The 24,952-nt window shown below is 40.5% G+C and overlaps 1 protein-coding gene across 1 annotated transcript in view; it reads left to right on the plus strand.

The window, feature by feature from the left end:
• Ptchd3 (patched domain containing 3) overlaps positions 1-14,371 on the plus strand; it is a 24,165-nt gene extending 9,794 nt beyond the window's left edge. The window contains exons 3-4 of the mRNA XM_004638021.2: positions 10,224-10,369; positions 12,648-14,371. Of these exons, the coding sequence (XP_004638078.1) occupies positions 10,224-10,369; positions 12,648-14,143 (1,642 nt within the window). The 3' untranslated portion in view covers positions 14,144-14,371. The remainder of the gene's footprint in view (positions 1-10,223; positions 10,370-12,647) is intronic.
• Positions 14,372-24,952: the final 10,581 nt, after the last annotated feature.

Raw genomic sequence — 24,952 nt, forward strand, 5'->3', positions numbered from 1 at the left:
TCATTTTTTCATGTTTTATCCATTAATAATGTTAAATCCTGGCCCGGGGAGATGGCTCAGTGAAATAAGCGCTTCCCTGGCAAGTGCAAGGGCCTGAGTTCAATCCCTGGTTCCGCCAAAAAAAAAAAAATAAATAAAAATAATGTTAAATCCTGGCTAATAGCATTTAATGTATGAGCTAAGTATGGGGCTGAGACTTCTACATCCAAGTATACATTAATAAAAACTGCTCCTTCAAGGGTCACAGTCAGGGAATAAACCACGAAGGAGTATGTTTTACATGTGCCACCAACAGTAACAGCATCCCAATTTTGGGGTTCTCATTAGAACAGACTTTTCATGGCCTTACAGTGTCCCTCCCATTCAGGCACTTACATGTTTCATATAGACAAAGCTGTCCAATTATCAGCATTGCTGGAGCAAGACACCGGTGAAGACATCCCTCTGTACTTGTGGGATTGCTACATACACCCAGCAGTGGGAAACATTGTAGACTTTGCATGAGGACAGTGGATTTCAGGCACCTATATCATTGGTTCCATATGCATGACCCATGAGAATTTGGCCATCTTTAGGCAAAAAGAAACAAAAAGTTTACCAAGAAATTAAAGTACATATGACCAACACCAACATGGACAGACAGGCTGAGGAAGGAGTCATGTTCAGACACTGTTCTTTGGTTTTGTTTGTTTGTTTGTTTTAATGTATTTGGCACGGGGTCTCACTACACAGCTCAGATTCATAGTGATCCTTCTGTTTTCAGCCTCCCCTACACTGGGATTACAAGGATGTGCCACCATTCCTAGTCTCTGTTGCTGGCTCATTGTACCTGAGGGTGGGGCCAACATGGCATGTGATGCCAGGGATTGAACCCCAGTCCCTGTGCTTGCCTAAACAGGTACTTAGTCTTCTGAGCTATCTCACTGACCCTCAGACACTGGTTTGTTTTTTTTTTTTTGGACTGGCTCAGGCTGCCTTAAGGGTAGATCTGGTCAGGCATGTGGAGCTGGAGATTGAACCATGGTTCCCTGCGCCTGACTAGGTTTGCCCAAGCAGGCACTTAAACAACTGAGCTAATCTGTAAGCCCCATAACACAGTTCTTAAGGGTTTGGAATAGCAGTTATAACCACCTGGCTGCTAGATCCCTCTATTGGTATAGCTGGAAACTATCAGCAGGAGTCAGTGATTGGAAGCTCTTTTTACATCTTGTCTGTATTACTATTACATATATATATATATATATATATATATATATATATATATATCTTGTTATACTGTTCTTCTGGGTGTTCAAGACAAAATTCAAGTGAGATTTGGGTTAAAATTAACCTCTGGATGTCAAGGTCAGTTCAGGCTCCTCAGACATTACTTTAGTAACCATGTGCAGAGCCTCTCAATTTCTCTGTCAGTGTCAGCTGCCAGGATATATCACAGTCAGTTGATCATTGTAGGGAGCTGCAGAAGCTGGAAAATCAGTCAAAGATGTGTAGGTGGTACTAGGCCTCAGTGCCCAAAGCAAACAAGCTACCTCAGTCCTGAGACAAGCATCCTGACTGGTTAATGTCAGCTACTAGTCACTAGGCAACCTTCTGTTATGTGTTACTAACTTTGCAAAAGGTATAAATAAACATAAGTTTCATTGTGCTGGTGCATGAGTCTTGCCCATTAGGCAGACTACTGATCACCTAGCCCAGCTTTTGTCTTCTTGTCTATCTTTCTCATTCCTGACACCATGTCTTCCTGGGTAGAACCATTCACAGTAAGACCAATAGATCCCTACAGATCATGAGGCTTCCCATTAAAACATGAGAGCTATTTGTCCTTTTAGCACACTGTACATTGGTTGACTCATGTCCTCTGAGGCCCAACAGTCCCCCTATTCAGGATGGTAGGAAACTCACCAAAGTTGTAGGATCCTGTAGAAAAATGTCCCCGAGTCCTTGTTGACCTTGGAGGGCCAGGGCCAAAATATTGGCTGTCCTTTCCAGTTAGCTTTTTAACTCTGATCACTAAATCTCAGCTCTTGAACACCCAGGTGACTAGTTCTATCAGTATTTCAGGGGGAGTAGTGGGCTTAATCTTCTGATATTGTGTGGATTTCAAGAATCTCGAAATATATATGACCAGGGAATTGTTATTTTCTTACCATAGTTGTCTTAGATATTGAATGCCTGCAGAATGTTAACAGATTACAGTTTAAAGTTTTAGTGAGAAAACAAGGTGATGGGCAGCATAATATTTTTTCATAATAATTATGATGATATCATTACATAAAATGACACAAGGAAACTTTTACCTAAATTTGTCATCCTTCAAGAGTGCCATCTAAGAAGAATGCATCTGTCCATAGACATACTTTATGTGACAGTATCTAGAGCACACAATGTTTTAACATCTCTAAGTGTTTTAACACATACATGACATACACATAGCAATCACATGTGTAAGCCTTGCATCATCTGGCTGGATTGGCATGCACATATCATTACCAATATCTGGAACAAAAGTCAAGGAAAGTCAGATGAGTGAGCCTAAATGTTTATCATCATAAATGATTTTAGCCTAAAAGTCACCAGCACAATTAGATTTGTTCAGTTTTCCATCTCTTTGGAAGCATAAATATATTTCATATACCACAAAATCAGCAATAGTGAATGTCACACACCAGGTCAGAACTGCCCATGGAAGCGGCGCTGCCCTGATTCTTGTCGTTAACCAGTCTAGGTGTCCCTAATAGTCACACAGAAACAGGTCATGCCCATATCAATTTCAGAAATGAATATTAAAGCATTTGTCTAAAAGCATTAGTGAAACCAGAGAGAAGAGTTGGATCTGGGGAGGAGTGATTGATGATCCGAGAATCAGGGCCACAGTCCCCCTTAGTCTTCTTTGAGAAAGAAAAGGAATTTTTAAAATGAACAGCTAGGGCTCAGCCAAACCAACAAGTGAAAAGCTTGAAGTAGCATTTCTTCCTATAAATTGCATCCTCCACAAATGTTTTCTCAACATATCTGAGCCTTCTAGTTTTTTCTTCTGGCTGTCCTTTTTGTATGGTGGTAGGGTGTGATAGACTGACAGCTGATGGCCGACTGATGTAGCATCCAGATGAACTGAGTCAGTGTGCTGCTGCATGTGTTGGGCCCACCTGAGTATTGTTGCCAACAGAATAAGAAGGAGAACTAGAGAAGACAAGCTGTTGTTAAGGGGATGCTGGCTTTCCTGGGCCTGTTGTTCTCCTGGAGGAGTTTGTTGTGCTGGCTTTTCTGATATGAACTCAGCTGTTATCATCATCATTAGACACGAGATGGTTGAGGAGCTCACAGAAGATGTTTGTGGTACTTTTGGGGGTGTTAGGTACAAAGCCACGTGATCGACCATACCAGGCATTCTGACATGAGTCGATTTATTGGGGATGGCAAGCATGCTGGCTGTCCAGTGGACCAAGACAGCAGGAAATAAAAGGGGAACGGGAGACTTTATAGGATCTTTTAGGGAAGGTGATCACAGGCTTGAATAGCTGAGGGAGAGCTAATCTTGGCAGGCTACCTGGTCTGTGAGGGGCTTTTAATGTTAACAAAGGAGAGTTTCTGTGGTTGCTTGCCCAGGTCAAAGTCAGGTGGCCTTGTTTTGTGGTTTTGGGTTTGGCTCTGTGTGGGGCCAAGGGGGAGAGAGTTTTGGGGCAGGGTGCCTGGGAAACCAAGAGGGAGAGTGTTTGGGGCATGGTGCCTGGGAAACTTTGAATCCTGACCTGGGGAGGGGGGACTCTGTGCTTACTTTGAGCATCATTTCCTGGCTTCGATGCAGATTCCTAAGCCTACTGGCACAAAAGCTTCTTCCTGCTGGCACAGACTTTCTAGCTTTCACCACTGATCTTTGGGCATTCCCAGGGCAGTTCCACAAAACAGACTTGCGTGAGACATTGTCATGGACTCTAGGCCTCTGGTTGTACTCATGGGGCCATTGTTATGGGATCTAAGCCTCTAGCAGGACTCCTGCAGGACACTGTCATGGGATCCAGGCTCTCGGCTAAATTCTTTTGGTCTTTAGTATGTGGACAGATTTCTTGTACTCCTTTGTACTTGACTCTTTGGGCGACATAATCCTATAAATTATTTGTCCTATATTAAATTGTCTTCCTTGCAAACCCTGACTAGAGCATAGGGCAAAACCTTATCATACAAAATCCTCTCATAGCAATAATACCTCTTTGTACTTATAGCTTTCTCCATATTCTCTTTTTTTACTATAATCTTTCTATAATGCATCTGGCAGTGGCTGCTTAGATTTTAAAGTCTCTCTCTCTTTTTCATTTCCATTTTGTCTTAGATTGTTATATTTTAAATTTGGCTTGCTGCCAATGAACCTCCAAGTCAGTAACAGAATGAGGGGCTTGCCCATTAGCTCAGTTGTTTCTGTGCCTGCTTAAGCAAAGGAACTCAGGATCAGGATACCTTGGTTTGATCCCCAGATCCACGTGCCTTCCCAGGCCTGCCCTTAAGGCATCCTGAGCCAGCAAAAAAAAAAAAAAAAAAAAATCCTTTAGCAAAAGAATGAGTTAACCCCATAATTATAGTCTAAGAATTTACAATGCACAAGAAGTGTCTGTGCATGAGGTTGTCTAGTCAATACAGGGGTCTGCTGTACCATCCCCTGCTGTCCCATGAACAACAGTCTCAAGTATTTCTGTTGCTTTTAGCCCTTCTTTTTGCCAAATAGGTAAAATTGGCATATGGTAATACAATTTAGAGCCCCTTTGTCATATCTTCCTGTAGTATATGTATAACTCCTTTTTGTCTGTTTATTTGTCCTTGATAGGCCCTTATCTCTGGGGAGGGCAGAGCAATTTTGGCAGAGAGACACAAGAGGAGAGTGAAGAAAGCTTGGGCATAAGAGATCTCCTGCCATTTGCTGCTTCTCTGCAGGTAGTTATCAAGGTCACAAAGAATTTATAAATCAAATCAGTCACTGGCTGCTATTGTCCAGCTTATACTGAGGCCAAGCCAATACAATATGAGAAAATAAAATATAAGCTGTTTAGACTGAATGTCTTCTTTTAAACTGAGAGGTGAAAAATGTTTTAGAAGGCTACCATCTTTTACAAGGGATATCTTTCAGAATTTAAAAATTTGGGATCCCTAGTAACTGATAAGAGAGAAGACAGGAATCTATAGCTTTGTGTTGGGGCACCCTCCAAATAGGACTAGGGACCCAGATATATTCTCTTGTGGATATGGCCCAGTCACATCAGAGACATTTCTTTGCAAGAGATTTGGCAGTAGTCCCCACTCCAGTTTTACCAGAAGTCCACTAACCCTAAGCCCTGTGGGATCCCCAGGGATCTGGGATGGACCTGCACTTTCTGGGAACCTGGGGAACTCAGGCCAATCTGATCAGTCCTAGGCTACATAATGAAGAGTCTGGAGTTGACTGAAGGACTAGCAAAAAATAATACATGACCTCATGGAGCTTGTGAGAAAGAGAAGAGAGAGAGAGAGAGAGAGAGAGAGAGAGAGAGAGAGAGAGAGAGAGAAACAAGGCAGGGTCACAAAAGGAAGGGATGAGGATACTAGAGTAGTCCCCTCAATCTCCTCCCCTCATGGGCCACCAGAATATTAAGGAAAGGGAGGGGGAAAAACCCCAAAGGTACAAGCGCAACTAGACAGCTTTATTTCAACTTGAGGGGCATTACCCTGGCACTTAAACAAAACTGGCTGGCCACTCTGCTATAGGTTATGAGATATTTTATAGCATTGTGAGGGGGAGAGTTCAGTGAAATGAAGTTATGACTACATGCCAAGATAGGGCTTGAGAAAGTACAGACACCAGTGGTTGCAATCAATAGCAGGGATAACTAATGATGAAAGTTACAGGGTGCAGCTTTGCTTACTGGGCCATATTAACCTATGCTTATACATCCTTAGCAGGTGCAAAAGCATAACAGGAGGTAGGAGAAGAGGTTTAGAGTGGCCTATGGTTACCCCATGTCACGGTTTGGGGTTTTTGCAAGGGGAACAATACAATACAGGACACATTTTATATGATTATTTTATAATCACCCAAAGAATCATATACAAAGAGAATACAGGAAATCTGTCCATACTAAAGACCAAAGAATCCAGCTAAGAGGCTGGATCTCATAGTAGTGTCCTGCATGAGTCCAGCTGAAGACCTAGAGCTCATACAATGCCTCCTACAAGTCCAACTGGAGGCCTAAAGCCCACAACAATGTCTCATGCAGACCCACTTCACGAATCTACACTGGAAAGGCCCAAAGGTCAATAGTGGAAGCTAGAAAGTCTATGCCAGTGAGATGAAGGATCTGTGCTAGCAGGCTGAGGGATCATAACTGGAGCCGGGAAGCAACATTCAAGATCAGAACCAGAGCTCCCTCCAGAAGTATCTCCACAACAGTGAGGTCTTGAGCTCCTCTAGGAATGAGGAAAACTGAGTTCTTATCAGGAAAGCCAGTGTGACAAGCTTCTCCACAAGGCTGAGCAGTGCACCATCTTCCCCTCTAGAGTCAGGAAGTGATAATCAAGATGAAGACCACAACTACCCAAAAGTGAACTGCAGCCATCCTCAGCGACAGCAAGGTCCTGAGTTCCTCCTCCAAGAACAGACAAGTTCATCAGGAAAGCCAGCATGACAAGGTCCTCCAGCAGAATAGCCCAAGAGAACCAGCAGCTTCCAGCAGCTCCAACAGCTTCTCCAAACAGCTTCCCTAGCAGCCTGTCCACAGCTTCTGCCACTGGCAACAGTCCTCAAGTGGGCCTCCCATACCCAGCACCATGCTAGTTCAGTTCAGCTGGGTGTAACAAGCTGACTACCAGTTAGCAATCCACTATACTCTAGGGTGGTGGCCGTTGGAACCTTCAGTAATTACAAAGGTGTACTGCATGTTACTTCATTCAATACAGTGGACAACTATAAATATATGTACACACAAAAAAGCTACAGTGAAAATAGGGTAGAAAAGTTCAAAATAGTACACTTGCCTAGAGTCGAACAGAACAGAATAGAACTTGCAGAACTGAGTGGTTCTGGGTGAGTCCCAGTGTGAATAGTGCCTGGGTATGAGGACCCAGGACACTGCCACACTACTCTAAACATTATAAAGACTGCACAGGAGCTGGGGAGATGGCTCAGTGGAATAAGTGCTTCCCTGGCAAGCTCAAGGGTCTGAGTTCAATCCCCGGTTCCGCAAATTAAAAAAAAAAGACTGCACACTTAGGCTACATTACTTACCAAAAATCTTTCTTCAATAATAAATTAATCTTAGATGTACTGTAATTCTTTTACTTTATAAAAGTTTCAGTTTCTTTGTAACTTTGTAGCATTGCATGTCAGCAAGCAAAATGGCAGAGAAGGTACTGAAATACCAAAAAATAATCAAAAATTGTCAGAAACAACTAGAATAAAAACAGGGCACCTTCCAACAGGTTTCATAGTCATTTCACCCTAACCCTAAATCAGTAGGAGAAAGCATACTTAAAAGCGGTGTGAAAGTTATAAGATAGAAGGGCTGGCCAGATAGCTCAGGGGATTAAAATGCCTGCTTAGGCAGTCACAGGGACCAGGGTTCAATCCCCAGGATGCTATGCAAGCCCCGCCCCCGGGGTGCACTGAGATAGTGATTGAGACTGGGCGTGGTGGTATTACTGGGCGTGTAATCCCAGCACTTGGGAGGCTGAAAACAGGACCACTATGAGTCTGATCTGTGTAGTGAGACCCTGGAATAAAATACATTTTAAAAAAAGAAAGTTGTAAGATAGAAAACGTTGGCTTGGGCTGGAGAGATGGCTCAGTGGTCTAAAGCACCTACTTGGAACAAGCTTGGCAAAGCTCAGGGACCACGGTTCAATCCCCCAGCACCACATGCCAGCCGACCCCGCCCCCTGGTGGGCTGAGCTGGCCCCCCCACACACACACAATAAATAAATGTTAAAAAAAAAAAAAAAAAGAAAAGAAAACGTTGGCTTGACAAAGCTTTTCTGCCAGATAGTTTGGTTTAAAGATTCAAATTTAGTCGTTGTTTTACCTGTCATTACAAATGATTGCAAAAAATCACTCAGAAAAATCTGCTTTTGATTTCTGCGCTCATGACTTAGAAACATGCAGCCATTTTATTTTTGCTTCCCTTTATTTTTTTTAAGCTTTAAAGATAGAATGAGTTCTTTCTTTCCCCAGGAGAACTCAGGTAGACCCTGTGACTTCTATGGCCATTCTAAGATCAAGTCCTCCAGTCAGAGTTCAGATTTCCATGTCCTTGTAGTAAGAACAAATGGTAATGTGACTTGAAGGTAAGGGTTTTCCATCTCTGCTAACTGGGCTGTGCTACATGGGATAGCCCTTGATGGGGAGAAAGGGACTTTGCCAGCCCTCTCCCTCTCTGCTTCTTTCAGTGAACTTGCTGAGTTGCTGCTTCATGGGTTAAAGCACACCCCAAGAGTAGAGGAACAGGGATGGGGAAATTCTTAAGACAGAGATGCTGCTACAGCAGCAGTCTGCTGTATGCATTCTCTGAGCATGGATATAAAACTGACCCTCCTATGAATACTCCTGTAAGTTCTTATACATTTCTTTTTCCTTCTCTGCATGTATCACTGAAGGTCTTTTGTCCCTTATTTGGAATATACTTCCTAGATAGTTCCCAGATAACCATTCTTGGGTTGTAACTTACACTTGTGCATTTGCCTGTGGGTGATTCAATTCAAACATATTTTTGGATACATATATTTTTTCTATTTATTATTTTCCAGTGAAGTCATTTGAGAAATAAGACTTGGTCAAGAGTTTACACTGAAGTTTGAACTGCATTATAATTCAAGCAATACCAAGTAGTGGTACCTTGTTCTTCCACAGTATTTCAGTATCATCTGATTCTCTGGAAGTGACAAAACCTACATCAAGTGTTAGATATTTTTTGAGAAAACTTGGACACCCTTTGCAATGCATTGTAAATTTCCAAAACTGATGATAGAATCTCCCTCTCAAAGGAGATTTATATTCTTCACCAAGCAGAAACACCATTTTCCAGGAATCGTAATTCCAGTGTGGCCTATCCCTGCTGCTGAGGTAATAGGAACTTTAGAAAACTTGCCATTTTGCTGCCACTGATGCCCACAACTGCCTGTAAGTTGGAATTGTATGCAAACAATTTTAGACATGAGACTACAGCTTTACTACAAACCTACTGAGTCAGAATCTATAAAGAGTTTTGGTCAAGAAAATATAAATTCTAAGGCTGTTCCTTAGTGGTTGTTTTGTTTTTGTTTCTCCCTTTCTCCTTTCCTCCATTACCCCATTCCAGTTTCTCTTTCCTTTTAAAGTTTCTTCCCATTTTATATTTGGATCTTGTACATTTTGGATCTTATTTACTCTTTCAGCTTCTCATACTGGGAGACAATACAGTGGTTACACATATGCGTCTTGTTTATTTCATTTATGAGTATGGTCTCAAGTTGTATCCATTTACATATAACAATCTCCAGTTTATCCTTTATGGCTGAGTAGTAACCCATTATAGAAAACCACATCTTTTTTTATTCATTCCTTGGTTCATGGGCATTTGGGTTGTTTCCATGACCTAGCTATTACAAATTGTGCTGCTCTAAACATGGGTGCACATACATCTCTGTGATATGATGTTTGTAATTCTTCTGGGAAGATACCCAGAGGGGGAATAGCTGGGTCAAATGGGACCAGACTGCTGCTATAGCAGCATCTCTGTCTTAATAGGAGGACTCTCCACACTGATTTCTGTAAGCTTCCTTCCTCTGATGCAAATGAGAAGTGTGAAAGAGGAAAAGAAAGATTTTATTGCTTGACACAGGAGAGCTGCAGAAGAAAAGCAAGAATTGTCCGAGGCAGAAGCAGGGAGACAAATAATTTATTGGGATGGGTTGGGGGTGGAGTTTCCATGGGCAGTGCAGTGTCTAACAGAAGCTGATTGGGAAAGACTTGGCACATGCGAAAAACAAAAGATGAAGTTGAGGTTAACCAAGGGGAGAGAAGACAGAAGTTAGTCTAAGGACAGCATGTTGTTGGTTTAGGATTCCCACGCCATGTGGGCTCACTGCCATGATGACCTGACCACTGTTGTATGGGTGCAGACCTGTCAATTTCCACAGTAGTTGTACCAGATGTCCAAGTTATGGATATTATCAAATGGAATTTCAAGCTGCCACCACAAATTCCATGATTTTTCTCTCCAAATTTGCAGGTTGGACTGCATACGAAACAAAGTGTTGGTTGCAGTCTTAGGAGTATCTTCTGCTGTCTTGGCAGTGGTGAGCAGCTTTGGTCTGATGCTGCACATTGGAGTGCCATTTGTGATCATTGTTAAAAATTCACCATTTCTCATTCTAGGTGAGTAAAATAATGTAAAGCTGCACAATGTTGGACATGTGAGAGTGGGGTAGATTGTCTGTAGGTGGATACACAGATTCAACATGAGGTGCCAGGAAGAAAGAAAATCATATGGAATTGTGTTTCTTTGTAGATGGAAAAATCTAATACCCCCAAACAGACAAATAGGGAACATAAATAATAGTTCACACAAAAAATAGAAGTCTCTGAAAATATAAGAAAAATAGTTTGACCTTTCAATTAATCAAGGAAAACAAATAAACTAAAAGAGTGACAGCTTGTTTTCTTACTCATCCTAGCAAAATTGATGGTTTGGAAAAGGAACATCTTCCTAATTGTGCTGTGGGACAATGTAAATTGCCACCCAGTTTTTTTAGTCCGTGTTTGCAACAAATCAAAAGACTCTGCTCAAAAGAGAGAAGGTACTTTTCATCCACCAATTCGTATTCTGAGAATCTGGTTGCATAATCAGGCAGGGATCACAGGCAGAGAGCAAAGAAGTGTCAGAGACAATCACAGCAGGGTGAGATATGTCAAATCAAATGTAGCAAATGTAAAATATTAGAATATATTCAGTCTTTTATGCCCATTAAATAAAAAAATTTTATTGCAAAATATTTGAAATAGAGAAATAGCTATGTGTAAATTTACATAGAACAAATTCTAGATGGGCTGTATATTGTATTGTTAATAAGGATTATTCCTAAGGAGTGAAATTCTAGTTGTTTTCAATTTGTTCTATTTAGAATTTATTTAACATAAAACAAAGTTATTATATTTTAGAAAATAAGATACATGTTTCCTAGGGGAGACAGTTAACGTGTACTGGATATGTGCTTTAGCCTTTTAGAGCACACCTTCCTGAGCACACTCAGTCACTTGACGTACCCTAAAGTCATAAATAACAATAGTTAAAGCATATGCTGTTGTTTTATAGTAAGTCACTTGTATGTGGACTATATGTGCATAGGAGGGTGTGTGTGTGTGTGTTTGTGATTTTTTAAATTTAGCTAAGACATGTCCGAGGACAATTTCTGAATAAGATTGTATAAGTAATAAAATTGGTTTTTAAATATCTGACAAACATCAATTCAAGGTCTAATTATTGATGCTGAGCAGGATTAGAACCCTCATAGACAGCAGCAGTAGGGTGCCACAGTGGAGAGAGGCAGATTCCACAGGTCTGTGCCCATGTATGCCTTCTGTCTAGATAACACCAACCATATGATATCTGGGTAGAGGTCAGGTTCTAATTTCCAGTATTCTTCCAAATTCTTCGAAGTTGTTTCCAAAATATGAAAAGTAAATTCAAATTCAGATCAACGTTTCAGTTCTAAGCACCGAGGAGATACCAATACATGAAGGCAAAGGAATACAAGAGTAAAAGTGTGTCAACTCTCATAGAAAAGTTTTTTTTGTTGTTATTTTGGGTTTTTTTTTGTTGTTGTTGTTTTGTTTTGTTTTGTTTTGCCAAAGTTTGAGTTTTACTGTCACACAGCTCAAGCCTTGACCGCTCCTTCCGCTGCTGCTGCTTCAGCTTCAACTTCTCCTCGTGCTTGTTGAGCCGGTGGCACATGGCTTGCGTCTTCTTGGGCCTCAGGGCCAGGGGCTTGTTCTTTTTGCCCTTGTAATATTCCCTGAGGCTTTCTTTCTGGGTCTGGTTGATGACGGTGAGAACACGGGCGATGGGTTTGCGGACAGCTCGGATCTTGGAGAGCTTGGATGCGCATGCCCATCACTTTGGCAGTGCACAGCTGTAATTCAGGTCCTCCAGCTGGTTCACCAACTCATCTTTCTTCTTGCCGCAAAGATAACATGCCTTAATCTTGGCCGTAGTTGCAAAAAAAGCCACTGCCACCACTGCATGCTCTGTCTCATAGAAAGTTTGAGGGAATTACAATATATCTGAAACATGCTCACACTGTCTTTCCTAGCCCTCTTCCATTGTGGTTCTCTGTTTTCCCAGACTTCTCAAATACTCTTATTTCTATTCCAAACCAATCAGGAAATCTCATGGTAGAAAGGAACTGATTACCTAGTAGGCAAGTAAAGACTTGGAATAGAATATACCATGCATGCTATGTATAAACAAAAGTTTTTCTTACCGAGGAAGGAGTGGTAAATTCTGTTGTGAATTCAGAGGCAACTAAAGAAAACATCATGGAAGAGATAGTGTTTAAGCAAAGATTTGCAGGGTAAATGATATAAAGAAAATGGTCCATCTATGTAACTATTAATAGGTATTAACACATATGAAGATTCTTTTCCTCTTTAACAGGTGTTGGTGTTGATGACATGTTCATCATGATTTCTGCCTGGCAGAAGACAAGCCTCATGGACAGCATAAGAAAGAGAATGTCCAAGGTTTATGCACATGTGGCAGTGTCCATCACAATCACCACACTCACCAACGTCCTGGCATTCTACACAGGGATCATGAGCTCTTTCAGGTCCATCCAGTACTTTTGCATCTACACAGGAACAACCCTTCTCTTTTGCTATTTTTATAGCATCACCTGGTTTGGAGCCGTTATGGCCCTCGATGGTAAAAGAGAAGTACTCTGCCTACAATGGTTGAAAAAGCCAGACCAGAAATGGTCTTCATTAAAAAAGGCCTGCTGTGTCCCCTTTGGTTCTGTCCCAGACGAACGGGAAACTGATGTTCATCCAATGAATGTGTTCTTTAGAGACTATTTTGGTCCTTTTCTCACACGCACCAAGACTAAGTTTTTCATAGTGCTGACATACATTTTGTATATGACAAGCAGCATATATGGGTGTTTAAAAGTGCAGGAAGGCTTAGACCTTCGAAATCTGGCCAGTGACGATTCTTATATCACACCATATTTTGATGTAGAGGAATATTATTTTTCAGATTATGGTCCCAGGGTTATGGTTGTTGTTACTGAAAATGTTAAATACTGGGATGAAAATGTAAGGAAAAAATTGGAAAAATGTATTACGAATTTTGAAGAAAATAAATATGTAGATAAAAATGTTACAGAGTTTTGGTTACAAACATATGTGCAATATATGAAAAATAACAGTCAGGATCCTAATGATAAGGATTCTTTTATGGACAATATTTCTGGGTTTTTAAATACCTTTCCAAATTTTATGAATGATATTAATATTTCATCATCAAATGAAATCATTTCTTCCCGGGGTTTCATTCAGACTAAGGATGTTGCTTACCCAGTCAGAAAGAAATTAATGTTACAGCAGTTACGAGGTATAGCCAAAAAGTGTGAGGTCCCCTTGCTTGTCTATAACCATGCCTTCATATATTTTGACCAGTATGGGGCAATACTGGAAAACACTTTGCGCAACGTTTTGGTTGCATCAGTGGCTATGTTCCTGGTCTCCTTAGTGCTCATTCCTCACCCAATGTGTGCCTTGTGGGTGACATTTGCTATTGGTTCTGTGATTGTGGGAGTGACAGGTTTCATGGCATTCTGGAAGGTCAATCTCGATTCCATATCTATGATTAACCTTGTCATTTGTATAGGGTTTTCTTTCGATTTTTCTGCACACATTTCCTATGCTTTTGTTTCCAGTTCTGAGCGCTCAGCAAATAGAAAGGCAATTGAGGCCTTGCATATGTTGGGCTACCCAGTGTTACAGAGTGCAACTTCAACAATAATAGGGGTGTGCATTTTAGCAGCTGCCCAAGCATACATCTTCAGGACATTTTTTAAGGTTATGTTTCTTGTAATGGTGTTTGGGGCTGCCCATGGCCTCATTTTTATTCCAGTATTCTTAACCTTTATCTGAAGATCTGTTTGAGAAGCCACTAAAAAATAAAAAGAGCAGTTGTAGAATTCTGACTGACTCAGTCCAATCTGATTTTTTTTAATCGCAATTAAGAAAAGTTGATAAACTTTAAATGAAGGCATGCTGCTTGACCTGGAAATTCAATTTTAAATCATTATCTAACATATTCTGAGAAAAATTAGTTTTACATGGAAATACTAAGAAAGTGTTGTCATCCTAATGACAGTTGCTACAGTCAAGTATAAGGTATAACTTTCCAGCTATTTTTTTTCCTTTTATTGCATCAATAAAAACTGGAATTATTCCTGGAATTGAAGTATTTTATTTCTTGCTCATACTATAAGTGGAATATTATTCATTGCTTTCCTACATGCAATATTATGTGAAAATGTAACATTATGTATACTCCTAGTCTAGGGGATTCTTTTGTACACTTTCTTGATGGTGTATTTTAATAAAGAAAAGTTGTTTTTCCTTCATATCTTTTTTATTAGTCCATATTGGTTATACAAATTAATGGGCTTCATTTTGTCTGATTCATACATACACGAAGCATACCTAATTTTCACCTCCCTCATAACCCCTCTTGTGCCACCTTGCCCCTAGTTTCATTTTTTGTCTCAGTGCATGTTTTGATCACATCCATTCCTGTTGCCCACCTTTACTATACTCCTTCTACCTCATCGTCTTTTTCTTTCCTAATAGTCTCTCTTCTAGTTTTTATCATCTTGTTTACATGACACATATTAGGGAAACATGTATCTGTGTCTCCAGTATGGCTTATTGTGCTCAACAAGGTCTCCATGTCAGTCATTTTTCCTCCAAATAACAAAATTTTGTGCTTCTTATGAGCAAATAGCACTCCATTTTATATTTACATATAGTGATACCTCAGCTGTTGAACAGCTCCAAGTTCGAACTTTGCAATGCTCAAATTGCAAATTTCCGGCAGGCGAGGGGGAAATCTGTTGTTTGTAACTTTGCTTGATAATCAAACCAAAAGTCCAACTTGAAACACCTGTATAGGCAAAGAGTGAGAAACGCAGTGATACAGAAGGGTGACACTTCAGTCTAAGTGCCACTCCGACTCAGATAGTACATAGTACTTGTGTTAGTGTGTTAAAAGCTCATTATTTGCATAAAATATTGTAACCATAGCTCCAAAGAAAGTGATACCAGCTGTAAAGCTAAGAGGAAAACTGAACAAAAGCATTACAAAAATAATCGCAAAGTTTGTTAAAGTCCTGGAAAAATAAATTTATAAGTAATTTGGGGAGCTTAAAAACCAATTATTTGGGGCTGGTGAGATGGCTCAGTGGTCTAAAGCACCTACTTAAAACAAGCTGTAGCTAAAGCACAGGGACCACGGTTCAATCCCCCAGCACCACATGCCAGCCAGCCCCGCCCCCTGGTGGGCTGAGCTGGCCACACACACACACACACACACAAAATTAAAATAAATAAATAAATAAATAAATCTTAAAAAAAAATTATTTGGGGGCTGGCCAGATAGCTCAGTGGATTAAAGTGCCTGCTTAGGCAGATGCAGGGACTGGGGCTCCATCCCCAGTGTGCTGTGCCGGACTCACCCCAGGGGTGCACTGAAATGGTGACTGAGACTGGATGTGGTGGTGCACGCCTGTAATTCCAGCGCTTGGGAGGCTGAAAACAGGAGGATCACTATGAGTCCAATCTGTGTAGTGAGACCCTGTATACCTTGTACTAAATACATAAATAATAATAATAATAATAAAATGAAAACCAATTATTTGTTTTTCCATTAATTCCTTTTTTTTTCTCCAAATGCCTTCAGGGCAAGTTTGGCTGGCTTGAGTTGTGGGGATCGAACCACAGCAACCTGAGCCTGACTGCTTTGTTGAAGCAGCCACTTAAAGAACTGAGCTAAGGGGCAGGGCCCCCTCCAATAATTCTTTTTTTTTTTTTTTTTTTTTTGGCACAACCGGGGATTGAACTCAGACCCTTGCACTTGCCAGGGAAGTGCTTATTCCACTGAGCCATCTCCCCTCCCCCCATTAATTCTTGTAGGAAAATTGTGTTCAATTCTTGAACTTTTTGGTGTTTGAACATGAATTTGCAACAAACTGAGTTTGACAACTGAGAGTAGATACTTAGTCTGGTTCTATAGTTTTACTATTATTAATTGCACTGCAATGAACATGGCTATACACTTATGGCTACAATATGCTGATTCCTTTGGATACCAAGGGTCACTTAGCTGGATCAAATAGTATCTCTATTCTTACCTTTTTGAGGAACATCCATATTGATTTCCATAATGGTTTTACTAACTTACATTTCCACTAACAGTGCAGATAAGTTCTTCTTCCCCCACATACTTAGCATTTATTGTTTTTTGCGTTCTTGATGACATCTATTCTAAGTAGAGTGAAAGGAAATCTCTGTGCAATTCTGATGTGTGTTTCCCTAATGGCTAAGCTGTTCATTGTCTTTCACATGCTTAATAGTTATTTGTACTTCTTTTGAGAAGTGCCATTTTCAAGTCATTTGCCCATTTATTAACTAGGCTGTTTGATTTTTTTTTTTTTTTTTTTTTTTTTTTTTTTTTTTTTTTTGGTGTTATGTTTTTGAGTTCCTTAATGAATTTTTAAAGTTTATATGTCTGGACTATTATTTTATATGCTTAGTGTTTTCTGTGTCCTAAGATATCTTTGTTACTTTAAAAGTTTAGGGAAAAAAGGGCTGGTGAGATGGCTCAGTGGTCTAAAGCACCTATTTAGAACAAGCTCAGCAAAGCACAGGGACCGCGGTTCAATCCCCCAGCACCACATGCCAGCCAGCCCCACCCCCTGGTGGGCTGAGCTGGCCACACACACATACATAAATAAAATTAAAAATAAAAGTTTAGGTAAAAATCATGCATGTATACTGCTCATAGCTAATAATTACATATTTAGGGCTAAGACACATTTTTATATATTAGGTATGGCAAAGTTTCTTCCCATAATAGAGTCAATTTTATGGTCAGGCTAAGAAGTAGGTACAGGGACCTGGAAGTGGGGAACTTCTCCCAGGCAACACAACCCTGGCCCTATGTAAGACAGTGTGGCCATTAGTGAGGAGAGACCAGTGAAGCCCCTTTCCACCCCTCACAGCTCAATGCAAGGGTCCTTCCTGGTCTGTCTGTCTCCTGTGTGCCCCACTGTGGTTGCCAGTAGCCCACCCCACTCCAGGAAACATGCAGTTGGGGGCATGGTCACCCTGACTGTTGCACCCGAACTGTGTCCCCAGTGGGCTCAGAGGCCCGAAAGGCCCAGCACTTTGTTCTGAAGGGGGAGGTGCAGAGGCCTACGCTGGGGAAAGTGGAAGGGGACACCCAATTTGCTCTCCCCACACATCTGGTTTTGGGGGTAAGATCAGTCCACGTTCGGGGATGGGCCAGGTGGAAGCAGTAAGCCCTTCTAGAAGGTCTGCCAGTCTTGGGTGCCTTTTTCTGAGCACACATTTTTATTTTAACATTTATGTGGCACCTACTGCATGCCAGGCACTAGACAAGGTACTGATAATTATACCTTTCAAACAGCCTAGGCCCATAGAAGTTGAGCCACTTGGAGGTCACATAGCACTTCTGAATTGGAAATACAGTTCATACCTGCCATAAAAGTACACCTACTTAAGTAATTTTCAATCTCTGTATTTGTCTATGAGTGCTATGGCTTGTACCTATATGTCCTCCTAGTATCTCATTTGGTCACAGGTGTCTGGATGAGGGGGTGAAAAAAATTTAAATAAATAAAATAAAACAACACTGAGATTCCATCTAACACCAGAAAGAATGAATGCTGGTGAGGCTGTGGGGAAAAGAAGCACTGCATTATTTGTGGGACTGTAGGCTTTTGCAATCACTGTGGAAATGATTATGGAGACTGTTCACAAAACAAGGACTAGAGATTCCACTTGACCTAGCTATTCTCCTTGGCATCATCCCAAAAGAATTAAAAGCATCATATAACAGTGGTATGTGCACACCAATGTTTATAACAGCACAGCCTAATGCTAAATCTTGGAAACAGGCCAAGTGCCTGCCAACAGATAAATGAGTAAAGAAGAAGTGGGGTTTTTATGCAGTGGAGTATAAAACACTCTTATTCTTATTTTATAAAACACTCGTGATAAATGTATATTATGTAATAATATACTGCTCTGCCATAAAGAAGAATAAGCTTGCAATATTTCTAGGTAAATGGGTGCACCATGAGACCATACTCTTAAGTGAAATAAGTAGGACACAAAGATGTAAGTATCATATTGTTTTTCTGATGTGAGAAAGTGAAAGTGTAAATAAGAACCAAAATGTATAATAGATGTTGTAAAACAGGAAGAAAATGTTCAAATTGGAAGGAGTGCAAAGGAGGTTGAGGAGGAAAAGAAGGATGGAAAAAGGAAAAAAACAAGAAAATAACGACAAAATGGAAACAAAGCTTTTGTAAATTAGAGGGTAAAGAGGGGTAAAAGGAAGTGCAGGGGAATGAGGAAAAATAAGAACCAAGATACATCATGTCAGGTAGAAATTCCATATGATGAATATAATCATTATGTATATTTAAACTGTGCCAATGGCCTTAGTTAATGATAAAAAGGAAGCTAGTAGAGTGTCTCTGAAAACAAGAAATAGGATTGTCTTGATTTCTAGAAGGGGTTTCCAGAGGATGGCCCCTGGGAATGCCTTGTCATTGGTAATTTATACTCCCAAATCACAACATGAGTCAGACCACAATCAACCTAAAACATTATAAGTTTGGCCACTTAGCTAACACTGATCCAGTATGGAAATGAGTCATATACCAAAGGTACATTGAAAGAACAAAGGCATTTTGGGGAGGGAGGGGAGTAAGGGTCCAGATGTTCCGGTCAACCACCTACGCACCTGACGATTTTCTGGGCCTGCTGAATGAGTTGGTGCTAATTATAGTATAATTTTAAATTGCTGTTTATTTCTAGGGAGACATGCAGGCCTTGCTATTGCTTTTCTATCCTGAGGCCTGGCTCTCTTTTGATTTACCTCCATCCGTAATTTTGATGTCTGCCTAACTTAGCTGCCTAGAATACCTCCAGCTTCATCTTCAGGAAGCACCCTAAAAGAAGACAGTATATCTTAGCTTCAAATATAGGTAGTGATTCTCATTTTAACACAGCCCACCAAATGGGCAAAGTACAATACAATAGAATACACATCACAGGTAAGTGTCTCAGTTGTTTTCTAAAGCAAAATATCCAACACATGGAACTTAAAGGAGGTTTACTTTGGCTCATGCTTTCAGTCTGTAGCTGTTGGCTCATGGGCACATACACAGTGGAAGGCAGAGGAGAGCTTCTCATGTCGTGGTGACCAGGAAACAGAGAGAAAAGGAAGGACTGGTTGCTCTCAAATTTGCAATATACAGTATATTTACAAGTATATTTTTTTTAAGTCTTCACACATGCTAGCCAAGTGCTAGACTTTTTCAACTTTATTTAGAGACAAGACTTTCTAAAGTGTCGAGGCTGACCTTGAACTTGCAATTTTTCTGCCTCCACTTTCTGGGTAGCTTGAATTACAGGTATGTATATCACACACTGAACTTTTAAGTTTTCTTTCAAAAGCACTATACCAGGGGCCTGGGCCTAGCTCAGTCCTTTAAGTGGCTGCTTCCACAAAAGCACTATACCTCTTCAGAGGTAGCCCAAGTTCTAATTCCTCCCTCTGACTCTTACAATATTGTTGATATTCATTTAATTTACTCATAAACTGTAATTGTTATGAGTCACTCAGTGCAGGAACCAGATTATCCAGATTGGAATTTCAGATCCTTTATTGCTGAGCTCAGGGCTGTCAATCAATTCTCACGCAGAAGACTGAGTAACATACCTAGCCTGGGAAGCAAGGAGTTTTTAAATTAAAAAAATCACATGAGTAAGGGATCCTTTCACGGTTTAGTGATATGTGCAACTTGCCCGTGTGGGGGCTTGTTGAGCAAGCTGTTTTTACAAGATACATCTTAAACTATGTTTATAGGAATTAGATTAGGGAGGGGAGGCAGACAGGGTGAGAACACATTCCTTAGAGTAGATTACAGGAAGCATAAGGACATCTAATAGTTTTCCATAGTTATAGCACAAAATTCAGTTGACCCAATACACTAATCATGGGTTACCCTGTTGCCATTGTTTTCTAACAAACTGTTATCTGTTCAGTAAGAAAAAGAAAAGATTTATTTCATCTTCATTTACTTTTTCTCTGTGCACATCTGAGTTTATGACCTATAAAATTTCCTTCTTTTTAAGGAGTTTTGTTTAATATCTCTTAGAAGTGGTTCAACTAGTAACAAATATCCTTAATTACTGTTTGTAAAAATTGTCATTTCTCTTTCATTTTGCAAGAATAATTTTCAAAAATAATTGTTCTGGTTATTCAGTACTTGGCTCCACTTTTTTTTCTTATATAGTTTCTGAAAAGAAAATAACTTTGTTTTTGAGATCAGATCTTGCTACATAGTTAAGTCTGACCTAGAACTCACTATGTAGTCCAGGCTGACCTTTCATTACACAGAAATCCTCCTGCTCCAGCCTCCCAAGGGCTGGGATTACAGGTGCATGTTACTGTTGCAGGCAGCTGAGTTACACAGAAATATTATGGGTAGTCAGACAGGGCCAGGCCCTCAAGCAGACAGTATGGAAGACAAGATGATTTTGCAACTTTGGGAGAGACAGACCCCTGCTGTGGGCCAGACCTCAAGATGAAAGCGTAAACAAATGCAGCAACATGTCTCCCTAGGGATAGACATCCAGGGTTGACATTCCAAATGAGTCTCAGATGACTGGAAGTTGTTATGGGTCACTCAGTGTAGGAACCAGATCAGCCAGATAAAAATTTGAATAGAGTCTTTTATTTACTGAGCTCAGGGCCATCAGCCACTTCTCATACAGGAGAAGGCTGATTGGCCATTGAACGTAGGTAGCAGGGGCTATTTATAACAGAAATCACATCCAGTTTGGTAAGCGAATTTGTTATTTAGCACAGAACAACTGAAAACTACATTCATTTGACACAGCTGCAAATTGTAACTAAAGGGTCTTTCACAGTTTAGTGATAAGTGCATATTTTTACAAGATATATCTTTTTTTTTTTTTCCCCAGAACCAGGGATTGAACCCAGGAGCTTGTGCTTGCCAGGCAAGGGCTTATTCTACTGAGCCATCTCCCTGGCCCTACAAGATATATCTTAAACTGACCACATTACAGGAGACGGTTAGGCAGGGAGTTTGTTTCAGCTTGCTGACTTGACAAGAAACAGTTATTTATTGTTAAACAGCCTTGAGCCAAGAGGGAGAATATCTTAGAGTAGATAACAGGAAGCATAACGTTTTTTAAATGATTTCCCACAGTTAAAGCACGAAATTCTGTTAACCCCTTACAGAAGTCACTAACCTAGCCCCCAACAGGAAAAGCCCCTGACTTGCCTGCTTGCTACGTTATCTGCTTCCCCATTTAGTCCTGTATTTATCCAATGTTTCCTGATCAATTGTGCTTGTAATCTTATTGGTTGACCATAGTTTTGCACCACCTCATGGCCACCTAGTGAGTTCCCATGTTTTCTGCCTTAAACCTGCCTCACCTCATGGTTTTACTCTATAAAATCTCTGGCAAATACAGCTTTCTGGGCCACCTGCTTGGGTCTTCCTTCTATCTCTCTCTCAGATAGGAGCTTTCTTTCCCCCAATAAATATATTCTGCTCTTAACCTCTGTCATTCCTAAAATTCATTCTTCAGTTTTAGAGAACACAAAATCAGCCCAGGTATCTTTCAGTTTGGGAGTTTCATTTCCCTGTGTCACTCCCATGCCTGGATCAAACTGATTTTTATTTTTTATTTTTTATTTTTTATTTTTTTGGCAGAACCAGGGATTGAAGTCAGGCCCTTGCACTTCCCAGGCAAATGCTTATGATTTTTATTCTTGCTGCTTCATAGACAGAGCCTTTCTCTTCTGATCTTTTTCAAGATTTTCATTGTCCTTGATTTCTACAGTTTGAATATAATGTTTAAGTGTAAATTTCTCATATGTTTGATATTCTCTGAGCTTCCTAAATCGGTTTGATTATAGGTTATGGCCCTAGTATGAATTGCTCAATTATTATGGTGGTCATCTAATAGGGCTGAAGCTCTTAAAACAACAGCTTGTCTTCCCAAAGACCACCTCGCCCCTTCTTCTCCAACCCAGCCCAGGGAACAATTTCCTTTCACCCTTCCTGCCACCTCAGGGAAGGCCCCAGTCAGCTCCTCAGGTGTATCTAAACATCCCCCTTGAACCCACCCCCGGCAAAAGGTCGTAAAAGCCTCAGCCTCCCTTTGTTCCAATCCAGAGAATTCCCGATCTCCCCCAGATTCTCTCCATGTCCTCAAAGCTAATAAAGCCCCTTTCCCTTTTTTCTTTTTCCTCTCTGCTGCAAAAGTATTGAAAACGTATCATTTTTTTTTGCTTTTTTTTTCAAAATTTTATTGATAAACAGATAGCAATGAGACAGTTTCACATCAAATCGGAAGTATAGTTTCAACAAATAATACAAACCTATCATTTGATATTTATTTTTCTCTTTTAAAAAATTATGTATTTGGTAGAGGGTCTTGTTATGCATCTTGGAGTCTTAGTAATTCTCCTGTTTCAGCCTCTCCAGCACTGGGATTACAGGCATACACCTCTACACCTGGTTTTGGTGGCCAACTCGGCAGACTGGGGCAGGCCAGCATTGCATGTGTTACCAGGGATCAAACCCAAGTCCTTACCCTTGCCAGACAGGCACTTAGACTGCTGAGCTATCTCCCTAGGCCCTGATATTTACCATTAATCGTGGAAAAATCTTGGCAATTATTAGTTTAAATATTTCTCTGTACCTTTTCTGTTTTTTCTTTGGTATTTCCACTAGGTATGTGTTATAAATTTTAAAATTGTCCTACAGTTCACGGATGCTCTGGGTGGGCTTTTTCATCATTTTTTCCTTGGAAGTGTCCGTTAGTATAGGCAGTGCACTGACTCTCCTTGGTGTCAGTCTACTCATGAACCCAAAATTTGTGCTTCAGTTCTATTAGTGTTTCTAGAGTTTCCTTTATCTTTGCACTACACATCAATCATATTTCTTTTAAATTCACACTTTGATTATTCCAGCATCTCTCACATGTCTGAGTCTGGTATTAACCCTTACTTTATCTCTCAAGTACACTTTGTCTTTTACAGAGCCTTATGCTTTTTTGTTGAAAGCCAGATATTTTGGGGCCGGGGAGATGGCTCAGTGGAATAAGCGCTTCCCTAGCAAGCGCAAGGGTCTGAGTTCAATCCCCGGTTCTGCCAAAAAAAAAAAAAAAAAGAAAAAAAAGAAAGCCAGATATTATGTACGGTGAAAGGATTTAAGACTAAAACATCTTCTGTGATATTTCATATTCATCTTGCAACAGCAAACAGAAACATCAAAATGGCATCCAGGATTTGGAGGCAGATTTATTTATGTCCATGGACACTGGTCAGAATCATTCCCAGAATATCAGGCCCTGATCTCTGGTGGTCTAGGGAGTTTATGTGATGCACAAGCAGGAGGTACAAAGGTGAGACAATAGTCTGGAAGTTCTTCTCATTAGCTAGCAGGATGAGATTATTGGTTACAAGGTTAGATTAATGGTCATCAGTTTATGAAGCTTAATACAATGGCACAAGCATGCATCTTGTATGTTTGGTCACACTGTCATGATTACAGGGGTCAAGAAAGTAATTACAAAACCATGAAGCAGTTATGAAGCTAGGTAGTTTCAAAAGAACAAAGTTTTATAAAGAACAGTTTCTCTTGTACAGTTTTTCCCTTTCAATCTTTTTTTTTTTAATTTATTTATTTTATTTATTTATTTTTGTGTGTGTGTGGCCAGCTCAGCCCACCAGGGGGCGGGGCCGGCCAGCATGTGGTGCTGGGGGATTGAACCGCAGTCCCTGTGCTTTGCTAAGCTTGTTCTAAGTAGGTGCTTTAGACCACTGAGCCATCTCACCAGCCCTCCCTTTCAATCTTGCTCAGAGGTTGGCTGTTCTTATTATATGCTACAGCTAGAGATATCAGAAGCTAAGTTTTTCCTTTAGGGTTTTTGGTCTTGTCTCCTCTATTGAACAAGAGACCTACTATGGAGTAGTCAGATTTAAGAACAAAGGGAACTTCTCATCTTTGTCTTAAGTGCTATTTGTTTGTTTTGCAGTAATGGAGCCTTAATCCACAATCTTCACATTGAACTATATCCCAGATCTTTTTTTTTTTTTTTTTTTTTTGAGACAGGGTCTTGTGGCTAGGCACAAACTTGCGGTCTTCATGCCTCAACTTCCCAGAGTGCTAGGATTACAATTGTGAGCCACCCTGTCTTTTAATGAGCCTCTACATCCCAGTTCCTGTCTTCCCCCTCCAGTGGGACAGAATCACCAGTGAGGACTAAAAGAGGCTTGTTCTCTTACACTGGAATAGCTGGGCTCTACTGAAACCTTAGGTGAAATTGTACCACCAAGTTTTCCAGTCTTGGGTTTCTCTAGTTCAGTAGGGAGGTAGTGAGGAAGTAGTGATTCTCTGCCTCCTTGTCTCTCTCCAACTTATTATTATTATTATTATTATTATTATTATTTTTGTTTTGTTCTGTTTTTTGGCAGAACCAGGGATTGAACTCAGGCCCTTGCACTTGCCAGGGAAGCGCTTAATCCACTGAGCCATCTCCCCGGCCTTCTCCAACTTATGGGGCAGCAGTTTGCTTTATGATCTTATCTCTCCTCTAGAT

This window comes from Octodon degus, unplaced genomic scaffold, assembly GCF_000260255.1.
Source record: "Octodon degus isolate 3935 unplaced genomic scaffold, OctDeg1.0 scaffold00093, whole genome shotgun sequence".
In the NCBI taxonomy this organism is placed as follows: Eukaryota; Metazoa; Chordata; class Mammalia; order Rodentia; family Octodontidae; genus Octodon; species Octodon degus.